This window comes from Myxine glutinosa, unplaced genomic scaffold, assembly GCF_964187855.1.
Source record: "Myxine glutinosa unplaced genomic scaffold, kmMyxGlut1.1 SCAFFOLD_1503, whole genome shotgun sequence".
NCBI lineage: Eukaryota > Metazoa > Chordata > Myxini > Myxiniformes > Myxinidae > Myxine > Myxine glutinosa.
In genome coordinates this window covers 61477-85942 of record NW_027617598.1, presented here as the reverse complement: position 1 = coordinate 85942, position 24466 = coordinate 61477, and the positions used below count along the sequence as shown (strand labels likewise).

At 46.7% G+C, this 24466-nt stretch overlaps 1 protein-coding gene and 1 long non-coding RNA gene across 3 annotated transcripts; both read right to left on the bottom strand.

Moving 5' to 3' along the window:
* Positions 1-202: 202 nt before the first annotated feature.
* Positions 203-5500, bottom strand: LOC144889185 (5-hydroxymethyl-dUMP N-hydrolase-like). Of its 2 annotated transcripts, none has more exons than XM_078769161.1 (5): positions 5260-5500; positions 4995-5138; positions 2865-2936; positions 1739-1940; positions 203-400 (listed from the first exon to the last, which is right to left on the bottom strand). In XM_078769161.1, the coding sequence occupies exons 1-4, from the start codon at positions 5483-5485 to the stop codon at positions 1741-1743; spliced, it is 642 nt and encodes a 213-aa protein (XP_078625287.1). In that variant the 5' UTR covers positions 5486-5500; the 3' UTR covers positions 203-400; positions 1739-1740. The 2 variants fall into 2 exon arrangements, with proteins under 2 accessions (XP_078625287.1, XP_078625286.1); XM_078769160.1 differs by having other exon boundaries at positions 1830-1940.
* Positions 5501-11499: 5999 nt separating this feature from the next.
* LOC144889183 (uncharacterized) lies at positions 11500-23134 on the bottom strand. The gene is made up of 2 exons (XR_013621636.1): positions 22519-23134; positions 11500-11658 (listed from the first exon to the last, which is right to left on the bottom strand). It is a non-coding gene; the product is annotated as an uncharacterized LOC144889183 (long non-coding RNA).
* Positions 23135-24466: the final 1332 nt, after the last annotated feature.

The following is a 24466-nucleotide window of genomic DNA, read 5'->3' as shown; positions in this document are numbered from 1 at the left end:
TGTCCACAACACCAGTTGGTCGTGCTGCTTTACCTTTCTTTAATTAACTTTTCTCCCAATTTCTCCAAATTTCTCCCATTAACAGTCAAATTCCCTCATCTTTTCAGATGAGGCTTTTCTCCAAAATTATATCATTGAAAGCTTTTCTCCAAAAAATTTTGTGGTGGGGGTGGAAGCACCAACAACTGTGGTGGCTATGGTGGCTGGAGAATTTTCATTTTATTTCACACCGATATTTAAGCACAGCAGGTTTCAAAAGTTCCAGTCTATAAAGTGAGAATTTAGTTTTCCAGGTACGGTTTGAAGAATTCTCGGAGGATCTCGGCCAGATCGTCATCGCCATAATCCCTCACGATGATGTTGCTTCCGTCGTGTGCCCCTCGGACCATGGCTGAGAGATCTGCACGACAAATGGTCATCCAGGATGCGAGGTTATTGCAAATATAGTATTGTCATTCACTCTTGCCTTCTTTTTAGTCATAATTTCCTAGTACCCTGGTAAGTGGTGAAGTCACATTCCATGATGAGGAACATAAGAAACAGCACTTTTGGTGTTGAATCCTCAAACAAATTTACATTTTATCACCGACACTGGTACGTTGAGCCATTGCAAATAAATTAAGGAAAACATAATTCTGACCAGAGAAATAAAAATTAAATGAACAAATTGTATTGGTTGGGAGTGGTGGGGGGTGGGGGGGGGGGGCGAGAGATAGCACTGTGCATGCATGCACCAGATACGAGGGGTACACTTTGTTTTACTTTTGGTGGCAATTTGAGGAGTTGCTGGATAACATTTTGAACTAGAATGGTGCTCCGTAGAATGCATTTCTCCGCCGGGCTGAATGGTTTGCGTTTTGTATCCCACCGATAGGCCGGATCTGGCTTCGGGCCTGAACCAAAATCTTACCGCCTTATTCTTGTCACCGAACCAACTCGTCCACCAAGTTTTGTCATAACCCGTCCACAACTTTTTGAGATATGGTGCTATGTATCGTTTTTGGCCCTATTTCTCAATGGTAAATAATCATTAAAAAAATTATCGTATCCGGATTTTCACCAAAATCAAATCACTTCATCCTTGTCACACACTCAACATGTCAAATAAATTTCGTCCGGATCAGTATATAACTTTTTGAGAGATCCTGCTCACAAACAGAAAGACAGACAGACGAGGGTGAAAACATATTAACCTTCCGTCGATCTTCGGTGGCAGAAGTAACGAGACGGGGAAACACCCGCTCCCTCTAGGAGTATCCAGGCGGATCAGAGTCATTATTATTACTGTATTAATAATAGGTGGCCACAATCATCCTGAATCATGTTGTGGAATGTCGGCCGAGGCCCTGACCTTTTTTTTCCGACACCCTCACTTTTTCGCCTTTATTCTCTTTTACATTTGTTTTCTCTGCAACTGCTTGAGTGATTGACACCAAACTTTCAACATCGGAGGGGCACCTATGCAAGGAGAATATTTTTTCAAAATCACATGATGACATTGGATGAAAATGCGGCCGGCATTAGAAAGAGTCAGTTTTCTGTAGGCATGGGTTGCAGGGTGTTTCACGAGTCAGGGAATATACGCCCGAGGCCGAGAGCATGTTGCTGTTATTACTTTCATTATTGGAAGTGGCCTTGGAAAGACGCCACGATGGCGTGTAATGACGCCCACACTGCTATGTATACACCATAGTACATATATCAGGAAATTCACGACTTCCACAGAGAGCTCACGTACATTTAGAAGCTGGTTTTGTTAGAAACCACTTGATGCATGTCTCCAAGTTGGTGTTTTGCAACAAAAGTAATAACACAACTGTACAACGTACGCAGGCCAGTCTCTGGTCGGAACAGGCAGAGGATGGGCTTCTTCATCGCAACTGCACGGCCGATCTCGTATCCTACACCCAAGGAGGGCTGGGTGACCTCGGCCACGACCACTGGATGGCACACGGTGCACAATCACACGCAAGCTCTAAACTATACAAGAAACTAGAACGGCACTCTTCGATGTCACAACATTGACCGATATGCCTCCGCCCACATTATTACATCATTATAATACTTTTACCAAGTTTGCTTTAAATCCCTTCAGCTGTTCTCGAGTTATCACATTTTTACCTGACATGACCTCTGACCTTTGACTTCTTGACCCCACAATTTAATCAGTTCATATTTACATCATTATACATACCTGTACCAAGTTTTAATTTAAATCCCTTCAGCTCTAAACAAGTGATCACATTTTTACCTGACATGACCTCTGACCTTTGACTTCTTGACCCCAAAATTTAAATCAGTTAATGTTTACATCATTATACATACCTATACCAAGTTTTAATTTAAATCCCTTCAGCTGTTCACAAGTTATCACATTTTTACCTGACATGACCTCTGACCTTTGACTTCTTGACCCCAAAATTTAATCAGTTCATGTTTACATCATTATACATACCTGTACCAAGTTTTAATTTAAATCCCTTCAGCTGTTCACAAGTTATCACATTTTTACCTGACATGACCTCTGACCTTTGACCTCAGGACCCCAAAATCTAATCAGTTAATCTTTACATCATTATACATACCTGTACCAAGTTTGAATTGGACCACTTTCAGCCATTCTCAGTTATAGACCAATAACAGACTTTGACCTTTGACCTCTTGGCCCCAAATTAGAATCAGTTAATCTTTACATCATTATACATACCTGTCCAAAGTTTGAATTAGATCACTTCAGCCATTCTCAAGTTATAGACCTATTAGGACTTTGACCTTTGACCCCAAAACCTGATCAGTTAATCTTTACATGCTTTAAAAGACCTGGGAAACCATTTTTAAAATTGAGGAAGTCAAGACGGCCTCACCATCAGCTTCCTCCAGCCACTGCACGTCCCTGTCATGGATCTTTTTGTCTCCTAGAAGGGTCCCGATGGCTTCTGCGGAAGAAGAAAATCCTTTGAGCAAGTGACAGACATTGACATCATTAGAGCAATTTCATTCGTCATTTTGTTTCTTGGGTAATTCTTATGTTCTCACCGATTCTTTATGAGGTTCAGGTTCCTTTACGTAAGGTCGATTCAAAATCGAACGAGAGTGAAGTCGATTCCCCGTTTGACCCCTGTGACCTTAAAGGGTTCTAAAGTTGTCAGCATCTGGAAGTGCTGTAACATGCATGGATTGCACACAAATGGCCAATCTGAACCGCTTCCTTCGGACTCGGATGCGATTTTTCTATGATTTTCGGATGTACGTAAACGCACACAGATTTGCTTTATTTAATACTAGCAGAGGTACCCGGCTTTGCACGGGAGTGGGAGGAGGAGGGGAGGGGGAAGAGGAGGGGAGGGGAACGGGGGGGAGGGGGGGGAGGGGGAAGCGGGGGAGGAGGAGGGGAGGGGGAAGAGGAGGGGAGGGGAATGGGGGGGGAGGGGGAAGGGGGGGGAGGGGGGAGGGGAAGGGGGGAGGGAAGGGTGCGGGGGTGCCCAGGGGAAGAAGGGCCCCTCCCCTCCCCCTCCCCCTCCCCCCCTCCCCTCCCCCTTTCCCCCTCCCCCTCCCCCTTCCCCCTCCCCCCCTCCCATCCCCTTCCCCCTCGTTCCCCTCCCCTTCTCTTCCCCCTCCCCTCCTCCTCCCCCTTCACACCAGGGGGGTTGACTCAGCCTGTCATCCCACCGAGGTCGGAAGTCGGAACTCATTGTCGTCAAATAAATGTAGCCTGTATGTTTCACTCTTTGTCACATGCCGTTGGTCCCATGTCAATCGGATGAAGTTGAAAAATTAACGTTACGAAGGTTCTCTGGGACGTACTGATTCCGAATAATGAAGTTGAAAAATTAACGTTCCGAAATACGCTAATTACGCTAACAGAAGCGCTGGAGGGAGCACTGCGCTCCCTCCCTTAGATTCCCTCCCTCTTCTGCTAGCGCTAATTACGCGTAACGCACTAATTTTAAAACCCGAAGTTTTTTTAATTTTAAGGTGTGCTGTAGTCAGAAGCGCTAGAAGCGCTGCGCTCCCTCCCTTCGAATCCCTCTCTCTTCTGCTAGTGCTAATTACTAACTAACGCTAATTTTAAAACCCGAAATTTTTTAAATTTTTATGTCTCCGTGACATTCCTGGGACCATCCCGAGTCGAACAGTACTTTCCGCTCGCAAATCCGTCCACGGGTTCTCGAGATCTTAGAGATCATAGATAGAGGCCAACTCTACTTTATATATATAGATAGTCGGATAGGATAAAGGGGGTAATAAGGTAAAAGGGGAAGAAAGCAAAAAGGATGGTTGGGGAGGATGGTGGTGGTGGGTGGTTCATGTGCAGCCACCTGGCTGCTGGTTGCATCATTTATCTGTGGGCGCGTCTGCTGCTGATGCAATGCCTCTCTATAACCAGTTATCTGGTACTCATTTTGCCACCTTGGAAGGATGGTTTTCAGGCTGAGTCATCCCCACCTGGCGTTAATTCAACGGGATTCAAACTCAGGACCTTAGGATCCCAAGCCCATCACCCTAACCATTCGGCCAACACCAGGTGATGGGAGGATGGTGGGCGGGGTGTAGAAATGAGTGGGAGGAGATAAGAATGAAGGGGGCGGGGCATATGGTAATAGGATTTAAAAAAAATTAGCAACAATATAAATAAGGATCTCTTATTTTGAAACGAATTAGAAGGAAAATATCTAAATATAATTATATTATTTGCAAGATTAAGCCAGCGTACCAACAAGTGAAACATGGCGATTTGAAATGAACTTCAGGCCATCATGACGCACGTTGGGCGGAGTTAACTTTATCGAAATGCAATTTGTTACATTTAAAAAGTAATAGCTTTGTATCTACTATGGATGAGTTGTGTGTGCGTGTGCGTGACATACTTTTTGTGTCTATTAATTACATACGTCTATTAATTAATTACGTATTAAGTACTATTGACATGTACCTTTCAACTCTTACTCTTCGAGAATGGTGAGAGAGATACAGTGAGAGCACGTGTAACAAACCCGCTTCCTGCAACGACACGCTGCCCACCTCCGGGTTCAGCACGCGCCCGTACGTGTTCAGGAGGCGCACGAGCTCCGTGTACTTAACGCGGTGCTGGCGACCCCCACGTATGCTGGCACAGAAGTAAACCACAGGAGCCATGCCTTCGACGGGAATAAAAGAAAAGATTTGGTTTCAACAAAATGTCTGAACTCCGCCTGTTTCTTTCACTTCTATCGGTTTACTTTGGCAAAGCGGACTCGTTTACTGCAAAAAATGTTTTACCTGAGAGTCTGCAAGAGCTCCGTGTGCTTCTTCTTGTTGTGGTTGTTGTTGTTGTTGTTGTTGTCGTTGAGGTATTTTTGAAATCTGCACCCGTTGGTCGGGTCGCTGTCGGACACCACCCACATTCGTTGCTTGACTCCACCCACCATGGCCACTGAGCTCGATAATATGGAAGAACTACCGGCGGATGAGAGTGCGTTTGCTGATGAAGCCATGCGGCCGCCATATTGGGACTCCCCGTCGACCGAAAGTTCCAGAGTAAACAACGTGACCAAACCATCACAGATTAGCAGGTTTTTAAATAAACTGTGATTTAAAAAAAATTATATAGGGCTTTTCCATGTTGTGGGGAGTACCAAGAACATGTTTTTAAATAAACTTTTTATAGGGCTTTTTCATGTTGTGACTTTCAACATGGCGATCGATTAATTCAGTTTTTTTTCAGCAAACCAGTGATCCATGTAGTGAAATTATACTGAAGGTGAAGGTGAACCCGGGAGTGCTCGCTTATCCCACTAAAGGGGCGTCTATAAGACCCGGGACAACCGCGACGCAAGGCCACTCCTGCGACATTTACTGTGACATATAGTCCTGTAGTCTTGAATGGTATTGTAACGAATGTGGAAACGTTACAATGTGAACGTTACAAAAGTATGGTAACATCCTCGTAATGTAAATAATGGTCGCAGCCGTCCTAGTTAATTCCATGAAACTTACACGCAGGTCACGATATATCTTTTAAATAGTGTATTTCCTTATTCCATGTAGGCTAAATATGTGTTTCCCACTAGATTGACTTTGCATTGTATCGAACAAAATAAGCGTAGGCCCTTCCAATTTCCCCAAAACCTCCCTTCCAATTGCCTTCCGCATTTTGGGCGGTTTTCTTCAACCACCATTGGCCACGAGGTAGGGTTGGGGAAGAAAGGCGTGTCTCCACCTCATCATAAGAGGGAAGGAGTGAACCAGCCCTAACAGCCAATCAACACCGCGGTGAGCGACCCGGTAGGCGTGCCCTCGGAGTCGGCGGCTTGATTTCGCTCGAGGTGATAAAAGCGACTGTAAGGGACTGCTTTAAGAGATGACCCTGGGAGATGAGCAAAGAGACTGCACCAAGAGGATCGGTGAGATGCGAAACGCTCCAAGCCAAAGAGGAGAGGTACTCGGCAAGGAAACCAGCTTTGGAGAGACGCGCTGAAAGGAGGGAGACGGCTCCACCCCAAGAAGAGGAGCAGGTGTGCCGAACCAGCGCGTGACGTCTACCGCAGCGGATACACGACGGAGGGTTTCCCGCCAAAACCGCGAGGAATTGCGAGCTGCGGCCTCCCGACTTTGCCTCCCTATCAAGCAATCCACCTCAAGCCCTACCTGCCTGCATTATCCCATGTGTAAGTGTGAACGTCCTGTCCTGCTCGTTGTCTTGGGGCTAAGTAAAAATGAATAGTGTAAGTTAACGATTCGCTGTGTTACTGCTTCTTCCATCCATTGCTTGTGTGTGTATAATAAATCTGTTCTTCCTCCGTATTCTTCTTCTTCTTCTTTTTCATTCTCTTTCGGTCGCTTTAGAGATTTCCCGATTGAATATCTGTGGGGCGATCTGGTCAACGTCGGGTGAAATCGGGTTTTAATCAGGGAGTAACTGTTCGGACGCGGTTAAATACACCACCGCTCGGTCAATATAACATCTAAAGCCGCGTCTGTAACATTTGGTGTCGAGGAGTTGGATTCGGACCTGGGACTAAATTTGTTAGGCCCAAATTTTGGAACACCAATTGTACTATTAGAGTAACAATTGGTGTCGAGGAGTGAAATCGGACCCGAAATCGGACCCGAAGCGCGCTTAACGCGCTCAAAATTACAAGCTGCCGAAATTTATTTTGTTTTATAAAGCAAAACCCGAATTTTGAGATCGCGCCATGGACAATCAAGGCGATCGGATGTCGGTGGGAGAGATAGACAGGGTGGAATCGACCCAGGACCTCGGGGAAATGTAAGTGGGGAAAATGGTGGAGGAGAGTAAAGAAGGTGTGGTTGAGGCGGTATCAGGCGCGCAAAATGGCGCTCTCGCGCACGTGGTTACAGCGGCACCAAATTTTGCCGCGCCCTTTGTACCAACGGTGGAAGACATGCAATTAATTATGGCTGAAATGGAGGCCCTTTTGGACAGGAACAGGGAGCGATTGTTAAACCAAATGGAAGCTGACGGTGAGCGATTGTTAAACCAAATTGAAGCAATAACCAACAGAATGGATGACCGCATGCAAAAATGTGGGGAGACCATGGATCGCATGGTGGGCGAAAGGGTCCCAGGGGTGCACGAGGAGGTAAAGCGGGTCGAAAAGCGCTGGTTGAGCGAAGCGGAGGAAAGCGCGGGTACAATGACGGGGGTAGAAATCGCGACACGGGGTTTGGAAAAGCAGGCGACCGATGAGGTAAACGGAATTTTATTAAAGCCAGCGGTCGTCGAGGTGAGTAAAGAAAAAGCGGAAGTGGGAATTAAAATTGAAGAGATGACGGAGGTAGCCCGGGAATTGCAGGGAGAAATGGAATATGTGCAAAGTCCCTGCTCACATCACGATGCTGTGCTTAACCCGAATGGAAGTTTGCAGGTTTTGGTGCAGGGAGGAAGAAGAACCCCGAAGGTGAGACGTGCTGTATATTGTGCGGGTAGATTTTGTAAAAGGATGTTTAGCGACAAAAGAATTGTCGCGCGCTTGGGATCGAGGAAGCATCCGGGCGTTGGTGAAGGGTCCCGTGTGAGTGGAAATGGCACGCGTGGGAGGAAAAAGTGTGCGTCGGCGAGTGGGTGTGTTATAAAGTGTGGGAGTGAAACCGAGTGCGAGCGAGAATGCACGTCGGGGTGTACGGAGTGTGACACGAATAGTGAGTTGGTGATGGCGCAGGTGCGAGAGGGCACATCGGAGCGCGAGTGTGAAACCGAGTGCGAGCGAGAATGCACGTCGGGGTGTACGGAGAGTGACACGAATAGTGAGTTGGTGATGGCGCAGGTGCGAGAGGGCACATCGGAGCGCGAGTGTGAAACCGAGTGCGAGCGAGAATGCACGTCGGGGTGTACGGAGTGTGACACGAATAGTGAGTTGGTGATGGCGCAGGTGCGAGAGGGCACATCGGAGCGCGAGTGTGAAACCGAGTGCGAGCGAGAATGCACGTCGGGGTGTACGGAGTGTGACACGAATAGTGAGTTGGTGATGGCGCAGGTGCGAGAGGGCACATCGGAGCGCGAGTGTGAAACCGAGTGCGAGCGAGAATGCACGTCGGGGTGTACGAAGTGTGACACGGAGAGTAAGGTGGTGGTGGAACGTGTGCGAGGAAGCACACCTGAGTTGGTCATGGCGCGGGTGTGGGAGAGCCCATGTGATCGCGTTAGTGGGTGGATGCAAGAGTGCACGCCCATGGTGAGTGTTACGGAGGACGTAACGGAGGAGAGGTGTGGACCAAAGTGTGCACGAGAGGTGTGGTGTGTAACAGGGAGAGCGTTGGTGGAATGTACGGACGGCGTTGGAACGCCAGGTTTTGTGAGGGTGAAAGGGGTAGCGTATGCTTGTGAGCATGCAAGTAAAGCATCAACGGTAATCGGGGTAGTGGTTAGGGCGACGGATAGCCGATGCGAGCTCTCGGGGCGCGGTGTGATTTGTTGGATGCAGGGCCCGGCGCGGATCGATGCTGCGTCGCTTCTCTTCAAAGCGTCGTTGCCGATTCGGGCTTGGCCCCGCCCCGCACGGTCGAGTCCGGGCTTTGTCGGGCGAGGCGACCGGTCCGGTTCAAGGGCGAGTGGGAGGAGGCGGAACGGTGCCCCCTCGTGGGGACGGGGTTCCGACCGGGGGAGATTGAGCCATCGGGCCCGGGACCGCAAGGTGCCGCGCCGAGATGGTGCGTGGAGCCTCGGTCCAACCAAACCACCTCCCTTGAACCGAAAGCCGGACGGATTCAACCTGCAGGCAACCAAACCACCCGAATTCATTGCTCGGCTTTACGAAGCCGAGTTTAATGATGTCATGACGCACCGAGGCTAGGATATAGCGGACTGTGATGATGGTGATCGTGATAGTAATAGTGATTTAAAACGAAATTTAGAAAAGTGAGTAGAATTGGCAGTAAATGGAAAATTTTTGAATTGGTTGGAATCTGGACGAACAAAATTGATAGTGAGAGACCCCCGATGTGGAGGGATGGCAAATCCACCATCCCTCACAGGTGGGGCAAATGCGCAATAGTTTATGGGGTGGCTATGACAACCGAGCCAGGGAGGGCTTGGATAATTGTAGGGATCTAGCGAAGATGACATTAGGTAACGTTAAGTTTAGTTAGTGACTGATACCTGTAGTGGGGACGCAGGTAGATTAGTGTGGATTATAATGACGTGGGAGCGCAATAGTTTAAAGGGACGACTGGGAAGCGCAAGTTTCAGAGGGGAGTAGTTAGCTGAGATGATGCCGTGTGTGTGAGGATTGAACAGGTGAGAATGGAACAGGTGTGATTGCACAGGTGTGCAACTGAACAGGTGTGTGGAGCAGTGTATGAGGGAGTAGTGGTGATTGCGTGTTGTGTTGACCAAATGGTCCAGGAAGAAAGGAGGGTGCAGGTGGCACCAGGTGTGAGGGCACAGGTGTGCAACAACAGGTGTATGTGGCTGTGTGGAATAAATGGTAGTGTGGAATATCTGGAGTAGTGGAATGGATGGTCATGGAGTGAGAATGGTGGAAATTGTGGAGTGGAGTGGATGGTGCGAAGGTGTGAATGGGGGAAGAGTGGACCCCCATCACGGATACCCGGGGCGGGTAGTGTAAGTGTTAGGTAGAGGGTACAGGTAAATTGTGGTTGGATATTGGCATCTGTGGTGCGGGTGACAGAATGGTATGTGGATGGGTGCATTAGTGTTGTGGAAATGGCTGGGCGTGTAGCCTGTTAGTGTGTGTAGTTGGTTTGGGCACTCCACCACTGTGAGGATGTCGGCCAGGTGAGGCCGCAGGTGGGCTCTGGGAGCCGGTAGTAGTTGTTGTGGATGGGGCCCGAGGATCCGGAGGACGGACCCGGGTAGCCCAGTGCCAGAGGGCACCATGGGGTGACAGAGCCAGGAGAGGGGCTGTCCCCAGTTAGTTAGGTTAGGGTGAGGAGCTAGGTAAGCTCGGGTGGCAACTACAGTGGTGGAGGTGTGCAGGTGGGTAGACCTGTTGGGAGAGCTAGACGTCGCAGCCCAGAAATTGTGCGAGAGCACCGGGAGATGAATCGGGGGAGTGAGACCCCAAATTGAGAGGCACCACAGTTTGGTCAATGGGAATTGGTTTTTAGAACCCATAGTGTAAGTTGGCCAATGGATTGGCAGGGAGAGACCCCGGGTAGTGTAAAGTGTGTTAAAGTCATTTAGAGGATAGTTAGGATGAAGGATCTCCTCGCACCATCTGCATCCACTCACCTGAGGTGACAGGTACTCCACACCATGCCATGTTTTGATTATTTTTTATGATGCAAATGTTTGGATTGTGAGACGCATCATGACGTGGGTGTGACATTGTGCGTAATTCCATCTCTCCCTCCTTATGAGGATTGATGATGAATTGGTGATGGCACATTTTGAAGTAGAGGGATTGTGGTGACGAATTTGGTATAGGGGAAATATGGGGAAGACGTGACAGTAGTGACGAATTGGTAATGTGTAGATTTTGTACATATGGGGTAAGGGCAAGGGCAAGGGTAGGGTAGGTGACCGGGGGGTGACGTACGGTAGGGACGAGCTTTCTCTATTCGCCCTCCGTACGCAATTCGCCTTGCATTGCCTTATTGACGTGTACCCTTGTGACCTTACCCCTCGCTCAATTGTCTTTCTTTTGTCTCCCACATGACCTGTGCGCCATTGGGTGCCGAGGGGAGCGTGCGTGAGGTGGCCATTGTGCGCCCGAGATTCCCAGAACCAGCATGCATTGCGTTGATGTACCACTTTATGGACCGCTGTTCTGCGGCCAAGTACCACTTGATGGACCCCAGGTTCTGGGGCAGGGCACCTCTGTTGGAGACCGGCCATAGTGGCCAGGGAATCTTGCTTGCGGACCTCGGTAAGGTGGCACCTATGCCAAACAGGTGGACCACCCTTAGTTGGCCCCTGAGGCCCTAAATAAAAATGGACACAAGTTGTGCTTTTTATTATTTCCAACTAGGCCGCATGAAGCCAGAAGACGTCGGGAAGAACATCGGCCCAGCAGAGAAAGAGAAGACCACCACCAGTTGTTTTGTTGTGTTTATTATGAACCATGGTGACTGCGCACCGGGTGGTGCTTTTGGTGCTTTTGGTGCTTTTGGGTGCTTTGGTGGTATTGGTACTGGTGCATCGATGCAATGCGTGCTGTCTCCTCCCTCCCAACAGGAATTTCTTTTTCTTGTTCCCTAAAAAAAAAAAAAAAAAACACAGGTCCTGGGTTGCGTTGTAAATAAGAAATCACGTCATTGTAAATAATGCTCCCCACCGTAAATGTATAGTTTGAGAATAATTCCGTAATTCGGTTAGCTGTGGGCTTGAGTCTGTTAGACAGGGTGCAATGCAATAGGGGGACATACTTATTTGTGTTTTAAGATTGTCACACTCAGGGTCAGGTTAATTGTAGAGGGAATTACACCTACGTGTCACACTAAGTTAAAGTTTAATAGGCCCGAGGACGGGCCTGAAGAAAGGAGGGTGCAGTGTAACGAATGTGGAAACGTTACAATGTGAACGTTACAAAAGTATGGTAACATCCTCGTAATGTAAATAATGGTCGCAGCCGTCCTAGTTAATTCCATGAAACTTACACGCAGGTCACGATATATCTTTTAAATAGTGTATTTCCTTATTCCATGTAGGCTAAATATGTGTTTCCCACTAGATTGACTTTGCATTGTATCGAACAAAATAAGCGTAGGCCCTTCCAATTTCCCCAAAACCTCCCTTCCAATTGCCTTCCGCATTTTGGGCGGTTTTCTTCAACCACCATTGGCCACGAGGTAGGGTTGGGGAAGAAAGGTGTGTCTCCACCTCGTCATAAGAGGGAAGGAGTGAACCAGCCCTAACAGCCAATCAACACCGCGGTGAGCGACCCGGTAGGCGTGCCCTCGGAGTCGGCGGCTTGATTTCGCTCGAGGTGATAAAAGCGACTGTAAGGGACTGCTTTAAGAGATGACCCTGGGAGATGAGCAAAGAGGCTGCACCAAAAGGAGCGGTGAGATGCGAAACGCTCCAAGCCAAAGAGGAGAGGTACTCGGCAAGGAAACCAGCTTTGGAGAGACGCGCTGAAAGGAGGGAGACGGCTCCACCCCAAGAAGAGGAGCAGGTGTGCCGAACCAGCGCGTGACGTCTACCGCAGCGGATACACGACGGAGGGTTTCCCGCCAAAACCGCGAGGAATTGCGAGCTGCGGCCTCCCGACTTTGCCTCCCTATCAAGCAATCCACCTCAAGCCCTACCTGCCTGCATTATCCCCTGTGTAAGTGTGAACGTCCTGTCCTGCTCGTTGTCTTGGGGCTAAGTAAAAATGAATAGTGTAAGTTAACGATTCGCTGTGTTACTGCTTCTTCCATCCATTGCTTGTGTGTGTATAATAAATCTGTTCTTCCTCCGTATTCTTCTTCTTCTTCTTTTTCATTCTCTTTCGGTCGCTTTAGAGATTTCCCGATTGAATATCTGTGGGGCGATCTGGTCAACGTCGGGTGAAATCGGGTTTTAATCGGGGAGTAACTGTTCGGACGCGGTTAAATACACCACCGCTCGGTCAATATAACATCTAAAGCCGCGTCTGTAACAGTATGTACGCACCTATATGCTGGACTTGCTTGCTTTGCCTATTGTTATCGGTCTTTCCCATGTAATACCCCGATTCTGATGTCTATTGCATGAATGTATTTTACAGGATGTTACCACAGATCTAAATGATATTAAACCTACCTACGGGACAAGTCGTGTGTGTGGATGATTTTCACGACAATCCAGTTATATTTAGATCATTGTATGGCACCCAGAAGAAATGGTATGGCCGCCATCTTGGTTTTCTGGTGGGCCTAAGACATCAGACCTGTAGGGGAGGCCTCTGCTGATTATACACTGCCTGGGTTTGTTGCGTGAGATTTCCATTGGCTGTTACAATGAGGGACCCAGAAAACCTAATCAATGTTGAATAAAAATTAATAGTAAGGTTTAATCAAGCCCGTTAGTACGCACGGTATGCGCCTCTAAAAAAAAGAGCGTTATGTTATTTTTAACGGCCCCCCATTGGGGTGAAACAATGTTTCTGGATGGAGTTTTAATGATTGAATGAATCCAATGAATGTTCCATGAACGATGAATGGAATTCTGGTCTCTCCTCATGGAGGCGTGGGTTCGTATCCCGCTTCTGACACCATGCAAGATAAGTGCGTGCTCTCGTGAGATGTCACACGATCCCGTCGTGCGGTCATTCCTGTTGAAAGACATTTGATGCTCCGTCAAATTCGGGGGCTGTTTCTTTGGAAGAAGTTACGAAGGCATCGTTTGAGGTCACCTGGAAAATTGCACGATGCAACCAGCCTCAATATTGGTGAAGATCTTGTTCATCCAGCTGCTCTTACAATGGGCAGGACTGTCTGTGTTGATGAGATTGCCAAGAAGCTTGAATTGGTCCAACTTTCTAACAACATCATCAAACGACGAATTGACAGAATGTCACAAGATATTCTCAAACGAGTTGTTCATGGACTGAAACAGGCAGGAAGACTTGTGAATCACATTGATGAATCTGTGGATATCGAGGACAACCCTCAGCTCATAGTGTTTGTACGGTACAAAACAGATGACGACATTTTTGAATAATTTCTGTTTTGTGAGCCACTTAGCACCACCCCAACTGGTCAAGACATTCTTGAAATGGTCAGTATTTTTTTTTTCAAGCAGCAAAACTTTCACTGGATGGATTTCTCTGCTGCTTGTACTGATCGAGCTCCAGTCATGATGGGCAGTCGGATGTTGTACGTGAGTAAAAGAGGTCAACCCTGAAGTCGTCTTCATTCTTTGCTTCTTGCATCGAGATAACTTGGCGACACAAGAGATTCAACCAAAATCCAAAAGACCCTGAGGATCCAAAAGACCCAAACAACCCCGAGGACCCGCTGACCCAGAGGACCCAAAAGACCCCCAAGGATTCAGAAGAGCCCCAAGGACTCTGACGACCCAAAATACCCCAAAGACCCAAAATACCCCAAAGATCCAAAAGACTGAAAAGACATTGAAGACCCAAAATATCCCAAAGAAATACCCCGAAGACCCAAAAGACCCAAATGACCCCGAGGATACAAAATACCCAGAAGATTTTACAGAAGTTTTACAAAACTTCGCTCTAAAAGACATTATCCAAATTGTGAACTTCATCAAGGCGAGGGCAATCAATTCTCGAGTGTTCCGTGTTATGTGCGAATAAATGGGATGGGAGCACTCGAGCACTCAGGAGTCCACTGGCTTTCTCATAGGAAAAAAGCCTTTGCCTGTTATGTTGCTCTCAGAGACAAAAATCACTCATTGGCTGACCGCTTCAATAATTATTGAAGCTGTTCTGTCACTGTCAAGTCAAGACAGTCACTGCCACTGTCAAGAAGTTCTGTCACTAATTATAATTAGTCTGCCTGGCAAAGCTGTATTCCTCAAATTACATTTTCCAGAACTTGAACAATGAAATGCAGGGGCGAAATTGGACCATTGTTGATAATGGCAAAAAGATCTCTTCATTCTAAAATCAATTGGAAAGACGCTCGGGAGAGAGCATACCTCCGCCAGGCTGAACAGTTTTGTATCCCACTGATAGGCCGGATCTGCATCCGAGCTCCAAAAACGAATTGGCTTGTTCTTGTCGCCCAAACAGCTCATCCACCAAGTTTAGTCTGAATCCGTCCATTACTTTTTGCAATATCTTGCTCACAGAAAGGCAGACAAACAGGGGTGAAACCACAACTTCCATTCACCTTTCGTGGGAAGATATGTCAAAGGGAAAATTTGCAGCATTTCCTGGGCTGAATGAATTTCTTGAAGACGCTGCAGAGGTATCTATCAAAGACCTGGTTGAGATTTTCCAACAACACTTAGCCAGACTTCAAACGGTGATGGATCGATACTTGACACAAAATGGCGATCTTTAGTTGGATGAGAAATCCATTTGAGTTGGACGCCCAAGAAGTTGGGAATTGTGTTGATGGATTCCAGAAAGAACTCTTTAATCTCCAAGGAAAAAAAAAAGTGCCGCGAGGGAAATTTGCTCAAGTTCTTGGTCACAGTTCTGGGAGCAGCAGCGAGCTAAACCTGTTCTGTCTTGTGAGGCAGAAAAAGCTCTGCTTCCGTGACCAACTACAAATCTTTGTGAAGCAAGATTTTCTTGTCTGGTTGTAGGAGGGATTTGGTTGGGGTTAACAAGGGTAGAAACAATCATGGATTTGAATTGGGGACAATCTGAGATGGTGGTGAACCAGTGACTTGAAGACCTGGAGGGAAGAACAAGATTGAAGTCTCTATGTCTCTCCTACTCCTACTCTCTCTCCACTATGTCTCTCCAAAAAGACTGTCTGGACAACCCTCCCATCTACTTTCACAACAATCCTCTCCAAGAAGTTCTGTCACTCAAGCTCTTGGGTCTCACTATCTGCCATGATCTTTCCTGGGAAAACCACATTTCCAACCTTTTTTTTTTTTTTTTTTTTTTGTATACATAATCGAGGCTCGTGAAAGAGCTAACATTTATCACACAAACAAATCATACAGACAAACAAACAAAGTGTATAAAAAGGGGAGCGGTAGACAAGATGGGGAGAGAAGGGGAAGCACATAAACACAACATTTATGAGGGACATCGGGAATGTGTGGGAGGGAGAGGGCTTGGGGGGAGGCGGCGTGGGAAGGGGGGGGGGGGGGTGGGGGGTGGGAGAAGTATAAACACAAGGACACCAAGGACTTCCAGGAAAGAAGTTGGTATTTCAAAAAAGAGGATTTGGGGTGAAATTAGCGGGGGTAGAACAGATCAAGGTTTTGGATGGGGGAAGATAAGAGATGGTGGTGAACAGCTGTTTTAAAGACCTGGAGGGAGGAGTGGGATTGAAGGGAGTGGGGGAGTTTGTTCCAGAAGTGGGAGAAAAGAGGAATTAAAGAGTGAAGGTGAGCAGAGAGTCTTGATTTTGGCAGTTTAACCATAAGAGGGTTGTAGTCAGATCTTGTGCGACCTTTAGGAATATTTGGGGGACAGAGCCCAGAGAGAGCTAGAGGACCAAGGCCGGAGAGGAGTCGGTAGAAGACAGAAAGACCACCAACCTGCCTGCGGTGAGTAAGTGAAAGGCCCTCAGAGGTAGCTTCATCACGGGAGATTCCAATGATTCTGAACGCTTTGGTTTCAACAGCGTGAAGACGAGCTAGGTGTGAGGCAGGAGCACCAGCCCAGAGGGGAGAGCAGCATTCCATTGAGCTGCGGATGAAAGCCTTGTATGTGGTGAGGAGCTCAGGTGTGCCAAGGAAGGACTTCGCACGACGGAGGATGCCCAGTCGGCCACTGGCTTTGGAGGCCAGATTTGAAATGTGGTTTTCCCAGGAAAGATCATGGCAGATAGTGAGACCCAAAAGCTTGAGTGACAGAACTTCTTGGAGAGGATTATTCAGAAAGTGGATGGGAGGGTTGTCCAGTCGGTCTTTTCGGAGAGACATCGTAAGAGAGTGAGATTTGTCAGGATTGAAAGTCATGTTCCACTTCTTTGCCCAGTCAGTGATTTTTTCCAGGTCTGCAGAGAGTGAGGAGGCTGCAGACTGCCGATCGGAGGGATGAGGAATGGAGCGGCAGAGAGTGGAGTCATCAGCAAAGAGATAGAGAGGATTTTCAAGAGAGTTGGAGAGATCATTGATGAAGACCAGAAAAAGCACAGGGCCCAGAACACTGCCTTGGGTAACTCCAGCCTGAACAGGAAGAGGAGATGAGAGAAACCCATTCAGGGCCACACGTTGACTACGACTAGAGAGGAAGTCCGCCAGCCATGCGTGGAGATTTCCATGGATACCAAAGGAGGAGAGTTTGGTGAGCAGAGCGGGGTGCCAGACCGTATCGAAGGCACGTGATATATCAAGGGAGACAGCTCTAATTTCCTGTTTAGCATGAGGACCTCGATCCATTGTTGAGACAGCAGAAGCAGCATGTCCAGAGTAGAGTGACCTGGTCTGAAACCAAATTGATGATGAGAGATCAAGCCATTGGAGAAGAGGAAAGATTTCATATCCGAAGCAACGATGGATTCCATGACTTTGCTGATAATTGGGAGAAGGCTGATTGGTCTGTAGTTACAAGGATCAGTTTTTGCACCCTTTTTGTGTAAAGCGGTGATGTTGGCTGATTTCCAAGCAGATGGCAGTTGACCTTGAGCAAAAGAGAGGGTCAAGAGAACAGAGAGAGGGAGTGAAAGAGCGGAAGAACAGGATTTTAGGACCCGTGGGCTGATGCCGTCAGGTCCAGTTGCAGAATCAGAGTCGAGGGTTGACAGAAACTTTTCCACCTTGTCAGGAGGAAAGGACACAGAGTCCAGGAGCAGCTGGGTACGACTGGGTATGGTGGGTACAGAGAGGGATGGGTTTGGGACACAAGATTTAGAGGCAAACACAGAGTTGAGGCATTCAGCTTTTTCACGTGCGGAGTCAGCTGTGTAGCCGTTTGAGGTAAGGGAGGGGATGAAGGGGGAACAAACACCAGAACCAGATTTGACCAGACGCCACCAGGATTTGGAAGAGGGAGACAGATAAGAGAGTTCGGTCTTGAGAACGGAGAGATATTGTTTCCTGGCTCTCCTGAGGGTGGACACACACTTGTTTCGGGCTTTGTGAATGGAAATGAGATTTCCTTCCGTTGGATTTGCTTTCCAGGAGACGAAGGCAAGTTTTTTCTGGGCAACAGCCTCACCACAAGATTCCGTGTACCATGGACGGTAGGAGGGGTATGACAACTGAAGACGAGATGGGATAAATCTGTGCATGAGAGAGAGCAATTTACTTTGGAAGAATTCCCAGGATGAGTTGATGTCAGAGGTGGTAGAGATGGGAGACCAGTCCAGATGATTGATGGCTGCTTGAAGACCGAGCCAGTTGGCCTGAGTGAAATGCCAGACTCGTCGACGCTGAGGAGGCTCCCTGAGAATGGTCAAAGAGATGTCCACTTTAACAAGCACATGATCAGATGAGCCGATTGGAGCAGAAGAAGAGCAGCGGACATTTTCAGGGAAGTTAGTCATAACCAAGTCCAGAAGAGAAGATGCTCCGTTGACTGAGATCCAGGTCGGGAAATTGACAGATTGTGTCAGCCCCAGTGAGTCGCAGAAGTCCTTTGCTGAGGAGCCATGGCTGGTGAGAGAGGGAACCCACACCCAGCCAACTGACATGGTGACAATTGAAATCACCACATATGAGGAAGAGAGAGTTGGGATGAGTAAATAGAAGTTGGTCCATATTATCAGACAGCGAGATGTAGATGGAGTCATCACTGTTTGGTAGACGGTACAACACACATATGAACAAGAGGTGGGAGCGAAGGGGAAGCCGTAGCCAGAGGTATTCCTGGGGGTGAGGTGGAGAGAGGGCAGTGCAGGGCGAGTGAGAAAGAGTTTTTAAAATAAAGATAGCAACCCCACCTCCAGTACGAGGCTCAGGTCTATCATACCGGAGGAGGGAGTAACCCTGGAGAGATACTAAGGAATCAGAGACATCATGAAGGAGGAAAGTTTCTGTTAAGCAGATCACGTCTGGTTTGTCAGAAGCAACCTGTATGGAGAGATCAGTTAAGTTTGAACGAAGGCCCCGGATGTTTGAGGTCCATACCGTTAATGAAGAGGAAGGGGGGGGGGGCATCAGATACAGAACAGGGGGGGTGGAGGGGTAGGGTAAGATGTGGAAGAGGAGGAAGAGGTAGGGAGAGCTGTTGGAGGTGTGTCAGAGATTTCAGAATAGCTCGGAGAAAGGGAAGGATGGGGCGGACAAAAGGTTTGATGGTGATTGGGTGAGGAACAGTGAGGTGTTATTTGAGGAGGGGGAAGAGCGAGGCAGAAGGTTGGGGAGATGGAGGTGAGAGTTGGAAGGGGGAAGAAGCAGGGAGGACGCTTTGAGGAGGAGGGGTGAGAGGGGGGAAATGGAGAAGAAATGAGGGTGGGGAGATTTGAAGGGGAGGGGCGAGGGGGGAGTTTATGAGGGGAGGGGTTAGGGGGGAGTTTAGGAGGGAAGGGACAAGGGGAGGGATTTGAAAGGGATGGGAGATGGGGGAGATTTGGAGGGGAGGGGTGAGGGGGGAGTCTTTGCGGGGAGGGGCGAGGGGGAGTCTTGGAGGGGAAGGGTGTGGGGGGAGTTTAGGAGGGAAGGGGCAAGGGGGGAGATTTGAAAGGGATGGGTGATGGGGAGGATTTGGAGGGAAGGGGCAAGGGGGAAGTTTTGAAAGGGATGGGTGATGGGGAGGATTTGGAGGGGAGGGGTGAGATTGGATTTTGGAAAGTGTACGATTAATGGGAAACGAACATTTATTGCAAAATGAGTTTCTTGTGACCTTCGAGTCAAAAATACGTTTGAGGCCGCTGGAGGGGGGGGGGGGGGGTGGAGAGCAGTAGAGTTTAGGGAATGTATGAAAGAGGCACTGTAAGAGATGGAATTTTTTTTTGGAATGAATAGATTTGGTGAGCAAGTCGAAAGCAACCTTTTAAAGAAGAAGAAGAAGAAAAAGGTGTTTTAATACACGACAGAATACAGAACTTCAGGGGAAAGTTTAAACATTTTAAAGTTTAACAGTGAAAACTACCTGGGGAAATGTGGGTGAAACATGAAGAACGAAGAACGAACGAACGAATAAGAACAACGAATAAGAACAGAGAAGGAAATTTTTTTTTGTTTGTTTTTTTGTTTTTGAGTTGAGATTTTAAACAAGGACGTATGGGGTGAAAAGACTGGGAAAAACAGAGAACGAAAGTAGTTGGAGCACAATAGATGGACCACTGAGAGAAAAACAAAGCCTCAAGGTCGGACAAGGTACAAGGCCTCAAAAGACACGACACGAATTAACCGACGATATTTCATATAGGTATGAAGATTAACACTGAGAATCTTCCTAGGGACACACAATACGTACACACACCATAAAATAAATAGTTTTGACGAAAATACAAATGGAAACAATTACTTAACTTCGATAGTGTGGAGAGCGTGGACAGCTTCGAAAAAACCAAACTGACCTGAACAATTCCAGCACTCCAAAAAGCTGCCCTCCAAAGCCAGTCGCCGACTGGGCATCCTCCGTCGTGCGAAGTCCTTCCTTGGCACACCTGAGCTTCTCACCACATACAAGGCTTTCATCTGCAGCTCAATGGAATACTGCTCTCCCCTGTGGGCCGGTACTCCTGCCTCACACCTAGCTCGGCTTCACGCTGTTGAAACCAAAGCTTTCAGAATCATTGGAATCTCCCGCGATGAAGCTAACTCTGAGGGCCTTTCATCACTCACCGCAGGCAGGTTGGTGGTCTTTCTGTCTTCTACCGACTCCTCTCTGGCCTAGCCCCCCCCCCCCCCAGCCCTGTCTGTGCTCTGTCCCCAAAATATACCTACAGGTTGCACAAGATCTGCCAGCAACCCTCTTCTGGTGAAACTGCCAAAATCAAGACTCTCTGCTCACCTTCACTCTTTCATTCCTCTTTTCTCCCACCTCTGGAACAAACTCCCCCACTCCCTTCAATCCCACTCCTCCATCCAGGTCTTTAAAACAGCTGTTCACCACCATCTCTTATCTTCCACCATCCAAAACCTTGATCTTTTCTACCCCCATTAATTCACCCCAGATCCATTTTTCTGACATGAAGACTTCTTTCCTGGAAGTGCGAGCAGTGTCCATGTGTTTTTTTTACCTCTCCTCCTCGCTCTCCCCCCCACCCCCCCCCCCACCCCTTCCCATGCCTCTTCCCCCCCAAGCCCTCTCCCTCCCACAGATCTCCTGATGTCCCTGCTCTCAAATGTTGTGCTTGTGTGCTTCCCCCTCTCTCTCCCCATCTTGTCTCCCACTCCCTTTATTATGTTTTATGTGTCCGTTTGTTTTTTTGTCATCAATGTTAGCTCTTACACGAGCCTCGATCTTGTATCAAAAAAAAAGAAAAAAAAAGTGGTTATCAGTGATTCAATGTGCATTCTTGTGTTTCAAGACATTGAATAAAAAATTTTGAACCGGAATTTCTTTAAAGGGAGGTCCTGTTGTTGGCCAATTTCGGGTCGCAGCAAGAAAATGTTGGGAACCACTGCTCTAGACCCTAGCCTAGAGGTATGCAAGCTCGTCTCGAAGCTGTCTAGTTTTGAATCTCGACCCAGCAACAAACTGTCATCCTCATGTTCGGCAGGCAGGTTGATCCGTCACTGTGTGTAGCAGATATAAAGTGAAAAAATAATGAAATAAAGCAGCTTACCTGAATCATGTCCGACTAGCTCTTCCATGAGCCTTGACTATGTATCCAAAAATGAAAAAACCCACGGGGGCACAACTGCACTTCCAAAGGTTCAGAAATCGTATCAAAGATAAACACGGACACCTCATAGAGTTTAGAAATGTATTGGTCAAAATTCGTGTCATAATGCACTGTCAATGGAAACCTGGTAGGCTATTCATCATGAACTAATTTGAAACCAGTCTTGTCTTGCCAACTTGTTATTTTGCTCTTTGGGTAACACTAGTCCATTGAGTTTTCCACGAACCATATTGGTATAATTACTGCTCGTTATTGTTACAAAGAACCGGCGAACGAGACATAATCCGATCTCTACCGAGAAATGTCAACGAAAAGAGCTGTACCCTGCATTGCTTTATTATCAAATATCTGCTGCTGAGGATAGTGCAGCAATATGGTGAAAGGATTGTGCACTTTGAGGTGAAAGCATGAAACTTGGCATGGTAGTATCCACTAGTGCTCTGATCAATATCTGTTAAAGCCCATGTGAATTTATTTCACAGGTGAAAGATGTCTTGATCAGCTACCAAAAGCAGGTTGGCGTACTCAGTTCTCGTCATGGAAAGTATGGGCAATCCACATGAAAATAAGAAATATCCACCTTCTATCTTTTGGTTTGGCAACTTGCATCTGTTGTCGAAAGTATACCCACTGTCGAGCTTAGAAGAGCGAGGCGATCACCCTGAAATGGATCGACTGGTTGTACTCCCTGATGATCCAGTAATTGTGAACATGCTGAAACAAAGCAGAGCATGTAAGTCTTCTACTTGCCTTATGTCAGAAACCAGTTGCAGGAGGCAGAGGGAGTCAATAGGGTCGATGTTGTGTAGGACAACTATATTCCCGACAGCATGAAGGCCACGGCACCCAGCAAACGTACGAAGGGAATACGGTGAAGAGTCGGACCTCGAGTCAAACTGCCTGCTAACTGGGGAGGATTTCTGAAGGTTGAAGCCAACAAAGCGGAGCTGTTCATGTATCCTGCCAAAGAAACAAGTTATAATCAGTGTGATTTTGGATAATCCATCTTGGATCTACGGCAGCTATTTTGGAAACTTCCAAGTGGGCCTTCATTAGATCGGCAAATATAAGTGTGCCAAGTTTCATGTTTTTACCTCAAAGGGCACAATCCCCTCAATCTCACGCACCACATTGCTGTACAAAGATGAGCAATTCCTGCATAAATCAGACATTTAAGCACTGTATATGGCTCATTGTACATATTGTCATTAGCATGTCAGAAGAATGATCCAGGATCAAAGGAAAGGATCAACATTCTATACAAAGGAATGTTAAATCAAAAACACGGAACTTGTGCCAAAATGGAAAAAAGCAGGTCCCCATTCAACAACGACATTTTTTTTACCGTAAGATTAAAAACAGTGCAATTACATTTTATATATGTATATATCTATATGTATATATCTATATCTATATATATATATATATATATATATATATATATATATATATATATATATATATATAGATATATATATATATACATACATATATATATATATACATATCCATATATATATATATATATACATACATATATATATATATATATATATACATACATATATATATATATACATATATATATATATATATATATAAATATATATATATATATATATATATATATATATATATATATATACATACATACACACACACACACACACACACAGGGTGAGCCGGAAATATGGTTATTTTTAACACTCTTGTAAAGGTAATAAAAAGTGGTATTTCAAAACAAATTCTTACAAGAAAGTGTAGCACATAACATGCCATTTATTTGTGGAAAAGAACATCGAGGAGATGCGCACCATTTCATCTGAAACATTCCTCCAATCTTGGACGCCAATTATTCATGACGTTCTGCAACATGGCCACGTCAATATCATCGATTTCACATCTGATGTTTTCCTTATGTTAGTGAAGAGTTTGTGGATGGTTAACATACACTTTGTCCTTTAGATATGACCACAAAAGGAATCACATGCAGTCAAATCGGGTGACCTCGCTGGCCATGGAATATCGCCGTTTCTGGAAATGACATGCTTTGGAAAGAGCGCCCTTACAGTAGTCATGGACACTCTGGTGGTGTGGGAGGTTGCACCATCTTGCTGAAACCACATCATTGGGCTCACGTCTGCAAATCTGTTTAATTATCTGGAGAGGGAGTTAGAAACCATATCGGTATATCGAGCTGCAGTAACAGTGACGGCATTTCCGTTATCAAAGAAGTACGGCCCTATGATGCCGAACGACGAAAGTGCACACCACACTTTGACTTTGGGACTGTGTAATGGTTTCGTGTGCATTTCTCTTGGGTTTTCAGCTGCCCAAAAACGAGTATTTTGCTTGATGACAATGTGCTTCATCAGAAATGAACAAATTGTTAGCAATGTTTTGGTTTTCATTTCCATCCATAAATGAAAGCATTCCCTCCCAAAAATGATTGCGGGCAATCTCATCATCTTGGCTTAATTCCTGGACAGTTTGAATTTAGTCGCGATAAAAGTTTCAATCCTTATGCAATATGCGGCATAGTAACGTGTGAGAAATTATTAAGGCTGATGCATGCTTTTGGCTAGAGCGATGCGGACTTCTCAAAACTGACTCCCTTACACGCTCAATGTTTTGTGCCGTTCTTACTGATTTGGGTGCTCCCTTTCTTACTGATCTTACTGATTTGGGTCTCTTTTAA